The following is a 9,439-nucleotide window of genomic DNA, read 5'->3' as shown; positions in this document are numbered from 1 at the left end:
GTGACTCGCCGAGTTGTATGAATAACTTGTCGAGTCTGTTCTTGAGGCAAAAAGGTTGCCTTGGACCTCGCCGATTCAGGGCATTGACTCGCCAAGTCCCTCCATCACTGAGTCTGGTTTCCGATTCACTGAGTCTACTTAAAGCTCACTGGTCCCACTCGGCATAACTCAAAAGGGAAAATCGGGGACTCGCGACTCGACTCGCCGAGTCCAAAGAACGACTCGTCGAGTCGCATGCATGCAACTTCTATATACTCGATTCTGCTTGAATCCAGTGCATTCCATTCATGGATCTGGGTTCTTAGGTCTTGATTAACACGTAAAGTTTCCAACTTTACGTGTAAATAAACACCAATGAAGGTTTTAGGGCTCAAAATGCACTAAAAGAGTAGATCTAGGGTTTTCATGCAATATGGCTCCATAAAGGCATTAGATCTGAGCTTCTAGAGCTCATTTATGGGTAAATCCAGTGCCTATTCAAACCATTATGATCCCTATATTACTATCAAGCTTGGAGGTGGACAAAGATGGATTAAATGGGGTTTCTAATAGAAAATCATCATAGAAACAGAATAGATCCGACTTGTACCTCAATGAACTCTGGATTAGGTCCTAGATCCTTGCTCTTCACCTTCTCCTTTGGTCTTTCCTTCCTTCTCTTCTTCAAACTTCAAAGATCAAGCACACAAACACTCAAATCACAAGGAGGGGGTTAGGGTTTGGTATAAGATGCTCTAAGGGTGAAGGAGACTAGATTGGGGGCGCATAACATGGTTTAAATAGGGTGCAAACCCTTGAAATTAGGGTTTCTTCCAGACTGGCGGACTTGCCGAGTCCAGGATATGGACTCGTCGAGTCGCCAACTTAAACGTGCTCGATATCTCGACTCTACTCGGTGAGTCGGGCCTACAACTCGCCGAGTTCCAGCTAAAAATGCCAAAATACTTTGATTAAAATACATACAAGGAACCAGGTGCTACACGTTCAACGTCCTTACATGCCCCTTCTTGTCGTCTCTTGAAATATTTGTCTCTTGGGTCTATTGGGTGTTGAAACGCCTTTACAAACGTGGAATATGGTAGATATATTCCATCCGTAAGGTAATACCCAAACTTATATTCATTTCCATTTACTGTGAAATGAGCATCTGAGGTTTTTCCAGACAAAAGATCGTCAAATATTGGTGATTGATCGAGAACGTTGACGTCGTTGTTAGAACCCGCAACCCCTAAAAAAGCATGTCAAATCAATAAATATTGTGAAACAACAACCTCTAATATCAACAAAGGCGCTCCATGATGACCGCATGAATACTGGCATTTCCACGCCACGGGGCAATTTCTCCATTTTCAGTGTGTGCAGTCAATGCTCCCAAGCATACCCGGAAAACCATATCTTTCTTCATGTGTCGCATATAGTTGTTGCATATCATGCAACGAGGGTTTGCGCAAGTATTTTTCACTAAAGGTTTCGACAATACCTCTTGCCAATAAATACAAACTTTCTCGTGCGGTCCTCTCAGACATTCTCATATAATCGTCAATAGAATCAGGCGACTCCCTCATTGCCATAAGTTTAATTGCACAACACATTTTTGCAACCCTATAAAGCCTCGTTTACCTCTGGCATCATATCTCAATGGAAAAATTCATACCTAAATATATATTAAACATGTAAAAATTGTATTTATTTAATCTGAAAGTGATATTTATAAATTAGAAAAGTTGAAACAAACGATACCTAAATATATAAAATTGTGTTTATTTTATCTAAAAGTGATATTTATAAAGTAGAAAAGTTGAAACAAACGATATATTGCTTCCATGGAGTTGGCTATCCTTTCAAACACATTTTTTTCGCAAACGAAACATTCTTTTGAAATCGCTTGGCTGGTAGACACAATTATCCGCAAAGTAATCGTTAACTAGTCGTCTATGTCCTTCCTCACGATCTCTATTTAACGCCGCATGTCACGTGAATAGTGGAGTTGGATCTGACTGTAGTAGCATGTCTGTATAATACCGGTACATCATACTCACGAACATATCGTCTTCGTAGTTATCATCGTTGTACGGATGGGCCAGATCAAAACGATTCATATTTTGGTTTTGAATTATTGAAAGAAATATGTAGTTGAGAGAAAGTTATGTATTTTGTAGGTAAAAAGAATATAAATTATGTGTATTTTATAGTATAAATAAAACTTGATTTTTTTTAGTATGTTACCGTTTTTAAAACGGTCAAAACTATGACCATTGAATGAAAAAAACATGCAAAAAATGGGTGTTACTTCTTGTGTTCACCATAACGCGTTATCACGTAACGTCTAATAACTGTTAGGGGGCGGTGTTTCTCCCGTTATAACGCCGTTATTAAGTGTCAACATGGCCATAACACCCTTTCCCGTTGCCGATACCCATAGGTGTTACCAATGGTATAAGAATGTTATTACATGATTAATTAAATTAATAATATATCCCAATCATTAAAATTTATTAAAAATGGTGTTTGAGGTGTTAACATCAAATTCAGCAAAATAGGATGTTTTTTTTTGGCTAAAAAGGAGGCATATGTTTTCGTTCGTATGAGCCTTAGACAGCAATAATGAGCAAACATAAGATACTTTTTGTCTATTTTCGATGTTCTTCACAAAGCCATCAGATTTTCCTGCTCCTCGCCACCTTCTCCGACTTCTTCAACTCTCAATCAACAATCAATCTCTGAAACTAACCCAACAAACCCATGCTCGAGTTTGCTACTTGGGTCTCCACCAACACCCTGTGGTCGTAACTAATTTAATAAATGCCTACTCTTCTTCCAAGAACCCTCTTCAATCTCAAAAGCTTTTCGACTCCATTGAACTCAAGGATGTATGTTTATGGAACACGTTAATCAACGGCTTCGCAAAAAACAATCTCCATCATGAATGTTTCAGCATTTTTAATACTATGTGCCGAAGCGTTAATTCTTCCCCTGATGGATTCACATTCTCAACTCTGGCTAAAACTTCCGGTGCGATTGGAGACATCCCCGCCGGAGAATGGGTTCACGGGAAGTCTATAAAAATCGGGTTCTTGTCAGATCATGTATTAACCAATTCCTTAATGTCAATGTACATCAAATGTCACCGAGTTAAAGAATCTCATAAACTGTTCGATGAAATGCCTCAAAGAACTGTTTCTTCATGGAACATAATGCTGTCGGGATATATCAACAGTAAGAACTCCTTCCCAAGTTATCAAGTTAGGGGGCTTGTAAAGTACATGTTAACAGAAGGACTGAAGCCTAATGAGTTTACATTATCCAATCTTCTTCCATTGTGTGGATCAAGATCTGGTAAGTTTGATCATGGAAGGGAACTCCATTGTTACGCAATAAGAAATGAAATAAACCTTGACATAGATTCAAGTGTTCACTTAAACCGCTGTTTAATAGATATGTATTCAAGATCTGGTGAAATAAATTTAGCTCGACTTATCTTCAACCAAATGAAGCTTAAAAATATTTTCACATGGACATCAATGATGAGTGGTTATCTACAAAATGGTGATCCAGATGAAGTCATGTTTCTATTTTGTGAAATGCAAAGGGGTTTGATAAAACCAAATGAGATTTCTCTTCTAATTGTTCTCCAAGCTAGTAACTTACTTGAAGGGTTGTTAGGAGTAATGCAAATTCATGGGTTTTCATTCAAAAACGGTTTTACAAATCACACTCCTTTATGCAACTCTCTAATAGATATGTATTCAAAAAACGGTGATTTAATCGATGCAAGATTAGTTTTTGAGCATGATTGTTTCTCAAAAGACATAATCACTTGGGGTTGTATGATCTCAGGGTATGGATTACACAATAAGGGCCATGAAGCAGTTGATTTATACGATAAAATGGTAAAAAATGGAATCAAACCAGATGCAATCACCATTGTTGGAGTTTTATCCGCTTGTAGTAGATCAGGGTTAGTGGATAAAGGTGTTGATGTTTACAACAAATGGGTGAATATATATGGGTTTGATCCAACGGTTGAGATGTGTTCTTGTGTGGTTGACTTGTTGGGAAGATCGGGTCGGGTCAATGAAGCTTTGACTTTTATCAAGATGATGAGTTTAGAACCTGGGCCTAGTGTTTGGGGAGCTCTTGTGAGTGGTTTTGAGGTTCATATGGATTATGACACAAGAGTTTTGGGCTATGAATCACTTATCAAGATTGAACCTGAAAATCCTTCTAATTATGTTTCTCTTTCTAATCTTTATGCAAGTTGTAGGAAGTGGGAATTGGTGGGTGATGTGAGAAGAGTGATGAAAGATAGAAGCTTGAAGAAGTTGCCTGGGTGTAGTTGGATTATTGTTAATAGTCAAACTCATAGTTTTTTTGTTGCTGATAAATCACATCTTGAATCTCATAAGATTTATGAAATCTTGAATGAATTGATTCTAGTGATTAGAGACCCCGATTTGGAGAAATTTGGAGAAATGTGATTATTGTTTGGATATGTTGTTAGATCAATGAACAAAATCGAAGGACTTTCTTGTAGTGTTGTTAAAGTTTAATAAGAACCCTAATCCACCCTTAGGATCTACAACTTTCAAGAAAAATCCAAACATTTGAATCCAACGGAATTGATCATATAATTAAAAAAAATGACATTCTTCACATGTATATACTATACACAAGTTTGTAGAAATCAACCTAGCCTAAGCCTTTGTTACAACTCTCTTTCAAATGTTGTATCTAAAGATATTCTTGATTCTAAATCTTTACCTTTGGGCTTCGGATTCTCTTTCTCTTCGATAAACAACAACCATGTTATACACAACTCTTCCAACTCTTCTATACTTTCTCCTCCTTTTACTCAAACCCATCTTCTTTTCCTTTTCATCTAAAGATTCTAAGTTAGGTAGATTCCCAATCCAAAACAAAGGCACCAAAGCAGCCATAAATTGTATCAAGATTCCCACATGAAGATTTGAGTAATCAACCGATGTAATTCCAAGAATAGACGCCATTCCAACACCCAAAAACCCACTACAAATTGATGACAAACAAAGGGCGGATGCCAAAAATGACATAAGTGACCCTTCACATCCCTTAGGAGCAAAACGGGCAAAAAGGACTTGGAAAGGAAGAATCTTGAATTGTGCAATGATTTCCGCCATACCCGAAAGACAAGCAACAAAAATTTCATTTGGGATTCCAAATTGGAGATTTATTTGCTTTACAAGAACAAGATCAAGAAGGAGAGAAATCGCGTATAAAACTTGAACAAAACCAATAAGTTTCCTCATGGAGACCGCTTTCAAAAAGCGGTCGTATAGGACAGTTACTGCTAAAAGCAGTAACTGTCCTATAACTTTTGACATCCCAATAATAAACGGATCAAGATTTAAAATTTGTGTTTGATAACAAAATAAAGACCCCGATAAAATTGGAACAATCGCGATAGACCCCACAACCCAAGAAAGTGAGACGAAAATACCCTCGTCTCGAATCGCTAAAATTAGATTAGAAAATTGTTTCTTGATACCCAACAAGATTGATTCATGGTGATTTGAAGGGTGAGGTAACCCGAGGGATTTTTCTTTTGTTGTCAAAGAGAACGCGAGTTGCAGAGAGAGTAAAGATGCAAAGATTAAGAACATGGCTTTCGGTTGATGTGTTTTCAAGAGGAAATACCCGCCTAGACAATTTCCTAAAACGCCCCCGGCTGCTAGAGCCATGAATGCGTATGATTGAAGACCGTTTATTTTGTTTTTTTGACCGTATTCTGCAACAAGAGCGTCTTTTGCAACTTCTGTAATGGATCCTCCAAGATTACTAAGTAAAACAAATGTCATGAGAATAGGAAGTGCTTCTGTTGGCATGAATGCCATAGAACCCCATGATAATACCTGCAACATAACTGAAAAGATTGATATCAAGCGCTTTAAATCTAAGGATAATCCGTGATATTTGTTCATAAGTAGCAATGTACTTTCATTTATGAGATAATCACAAAACTCGCCACTATATGATGTGACATTTTACAAATTGATCGACTTTTTTTTGACCAATTGTACAAAACGATTTTCTAATTATAGAATTGGAAATTGCTATGTATTGGGATGACATTGATATAATTGGATAGATTTTTCAAAGTAAATTATCAATGTATAGTATTGTAATATGGCAAATTGACAAAATGAAAGTAGGATGATATGATAAACATGGATATTAACGTAGGCAAATAGATTTAGGTTAAAATTAGATTCGACAGATGAAGAGCTAACCTCCGATGGAAATGTAAGGCAACCTATGAGAACCACCGATGAATATAGCATCCGATAAGATTCCATAAAGGGGTTTTGCCACCATTGGAAGAGTACCAAAAATCTGAACAAGTTGCAACGTTGAAGGATTCATATTCAAACTGTTCGCCATGTGAAAATTTAACGCTAACCATGGAAAACATCTAAATCCTTGAACCCAATATCCAAATCCACAAAGATTCAACATTTGTTTAAACCCTATCAAATTCCCATCTTGTTTCTCACTCTCTATCTTCTTGATCGTGTCCCGATAAAAAACAGGGTCGGCCACATCAGTTCTAGGGTTCATGAACTTCGTCGTTTTCGAGATTTTCATGGGTTTTCTTTGTTTGATGGAATAAGGAAAAGAAAACTTGGTGGGTGTTCTCAACTCTAAAAAAGATTGGTTTTTTGTGGGATTTATGAAAGATGGATTGAATGCAAATGATGGGACTTCATTGCAAACTGATGATAAAGCCATGGTTTTTCTTCGTGTTTATGGATTCTGTGATGTTCTTCACTTGAACACGAAGAGATTACGAAGAGAAAGGAATAACATAAGGGAAATGGATCAAGAAGATGTGAAGAAGGTGGAGAAAAATATACAGAGGCTCCAAGAAGGAGAACCCTCTAGAGATGGTAAGATGTGTATCGAATTCGAGGTTTTTTTTTATTTTGCTTGTCTTTTATTGGAGATCCAGAATGGACCCAATGGGAATAGGGACACTAATCTGTTGTCTTTCTATTTCTCCATCGACTTGGTTAGGGTTTCTTTCTTCTGGGGGGCTTAATGGGAAATTTAGTTTATTTTTCTGTCGACTGTACGGATGTGTAGACGTGTCGTAATGGTTGGTGTTACGACATTTTGAAGGTAGACATCAAACTTTAAAATATTTTTTTTGTAATATAAAAGATTGTGTAAATTACAGACGTGGTCCCTATGGTTTACATGATATAACAGTTTTGGTCTAAATTTTGGCAAAATAACACCAATGGTCCCTATTAAGGGTTTTGATATCACTTGTGGTTCACCCCTATTAAACCCGTTTGTTTTCCACAGTTAAATACATGTAGAATGATAACTATATATCCTTTCTTTTCTTTTGTGGTATCCAAAATCACCATCATCATTAATCACCATTATCTCCAACCACCATTATCACTGTTGCCAATCACCACTACACCACCTTCCACTTCACTTCGCTTTGGATAACAACACAACTAATTCAAACATCCTTCCTTCTAATATAATTATCATAAGAAATGTATCAATTGACATTATGTATGAAACTAGATACTCATTGTAAAAACACAAAACAAGACATGATTATTTGATGGCATAATCACTTGTTTCAGATAAGTCTCATCATTGTAATTATCATAACTTCATTGCATATCCATGACATCATGCATGGTTATATCATGTTATCTTTCTCACCCATTATCCCATACTTAACTCTCCTTAATTCTTGTATATGCCCACCAATGCCCAAAATCAATCCCAAATGAACACACATAGTTCCTACATATGTACCAGCCTCCTAATGAAGTTGTCGACATTTACAAGCTTTGGCGCCCTACCCCAACCAGGTTGATTTTTCAACTAGATTCTTCCATATATGTATAAGATATTATGTTTTGATTGTTTTGATTTTTGATTCAGAGCCAAGAAATTAGAGAAACTACTACATATGGTATGTTTGAAGAATGATTGTTTTTTTAAAAGCGTTGTTTTTTTCATTATATTCTTCAACCATGTGGATTAATACAACAAAATGGCCTGATTTTTCACATGCATTCTAAGAAGGAACGAAAATAGGAAATTACATATAGTAGCTGAGTTAACATTCGAAGCAATGGTTTACATAGCCATCAGTAGGGTTCTCATGAGCTCTACATCTGACCTACGGGAATCGATAAGGAGGATTTTTAGAATGGAAGGGATTTCATGTCAAAGTCGGACTGGATTTTTTTTTATACAGCTCCATCATAGTGGCTTTCGTCCGGTGTTCTTTGTGAATGAGGTTTTGAAGGATAAATTTGAGTTCCTTGGTATTCATGGTGTAGTTATGGTGAGAATGATGGATGTTTACATGAGAATGTTAAAATATGTGTGTTCCAAGGTCAGGGGTCGGTTTATATACAAGTGGTGTGTTCATTAGGTAGATGAAAGGATGGGGAATGGGAAAAGATCGACGGTAGTTTTAAACGTGTTTCAGTTTTGGTCCCTGATGCTATTAGGTTATTGTAAATTTGGTCCAAGAAAAAAATAAGAAAAAAAAAACAAAGGCATTTTTGTCATTTGATATACACTTAACGTAAGCTTGTTAAACGATAACGACCATAGGGACCACAAATGATACCAAAAATCTCCACATGGACAACCCATGATTAAATCTCAATATTAGGACTAAAAGTGTTATTTCAGGCAAACCACATGGAATATCTTTCCTTTCAGCTCCGTTTAGAGAATGTCTACATGTTCATTAAATATCTAACCACTTTTTAGTCTCTTTCTTTACCAGCGTCTATCATTGCTTCGAATGTATAATTAGGCATTAAAACATCCCTTGCTAGGGTAGTTTAAAACACCCCTCGCTAGGGTAGTTTAAAATAACCTTTTAAAAATATTTGTTTAAGTTCCAAAAGTATCAGAGTTCATATTTGTGGGAAAAATATATGGCCCCGTAATCTAAAGCATGTTTTAAAAATAATTTAAATATTTGTTTGTTATATTAGGTTTAAAAGTTTCAAAATTAATATGGAGTTTTATTTAAAAGAACGAGGTAGTAATCAATTTAATAACATCATATAGTTCAAATGCAACCTACAACCAGAGGCTTTCAAAATCTCTTTGCTATTGTCTAAGCAACTATTAAATTGCTATCATCTTCAGTTTGTGCATAAATCAAAATAAGTAAGGCATTTAAATTTCCTGACGTGAATATCCAATGTTGATTCATTTTGAGTAAGAAAATATTAATCTAACTTACTCTGATGCAATCTATCACATGATTCATTGACCAAGTCCTTCTCTCTCCATGTCTAGGGTTTATGATTCAAATCATCAAAAACTCAAAAATACATTGCGGGAGATGATGATTCAAGCTTGGAACTATGGAAACGACATCAAAATGAGAAAACTAACTTATAAA

At 36.2% G+C, this 9,439-nt stretch overlaps 2 protein-coding genes across 3 annotated transcripts; one reads left to right on the top strand and one right to left on the bottom strand.

Annotated features, from left to right (window-relative positions):
• Positions 1–2,578: 2,578 nt before the first annotated feature.
• On the top strand, positions 2,579–4,568 carry LOC145095397 (pentatricopeptide repeat-containing protein At3g12770-like). The gene has a single exon (XM_079033291.1). The coding sequence runs from the start codon at positions 2,640–2,642 to the stop codon at positions 4,476–4,478; it is 1,839 nt and encodes a 612-aa protein (XP_078889417.1). The 5' UTR covers positions 2,579–2,639; the 3' UTR covers positions 4,479–4,568.
• A 35-nt stretch (positions 4,569–4,603) lies between these two features.
• On the bottom strand, positions 4,604–7,032 carry LOC145095406 (putative folate-biopterin transporter 8, chloroplastic). Of its 2 annotated transcripts, none has more exons than XM_079033298.1 (2): positions 6,267–7,032; positions 4,604–5,899 (listed from the first exon to the last, which is right to left on the bottom strand). In XM_079033298.1, exons 1-2 carry the CDS (start codon positions 6,763–6,765, stop codon positions 4,758–4,760), a joined length of 1,641 nt encoding a protein of 546 aa, XP_078889424.1. In that variant the 5' UTR covers positions 6,766–7,032; the 3' UTR covers positions 4,604–4,757. The 2 variants fall into 2 exon arrangements, with proteins under 2 accessions (XP_078889424.1, XP_078889428.1); XM_079033302.1 differs by having other exon boundaries at positions 4,604–5,888; positions 6,267–6,469.
• Between the last annotated feature and the right edge of the window lie 2,407 nt (positions 7,033–9,439).

Source organism: Lactuca serriola, chromosome 1, assembly GCF_051521515.1.
Source record: "Lactuca serriola cultivar US96UC23 chromosome 1, Lser_US96UC23_V15, whole genome shotgun sequence".
Lineage (NCBI taxonomy): Eukaryota > Viridiplantae > Streptophyta > Magnoliopsida > Asterales > Asteraceae > Lactuca > Lactuca serriola.
This window is presented reverse-complemented; position numbering and strand designations above follow the sequence as displayed.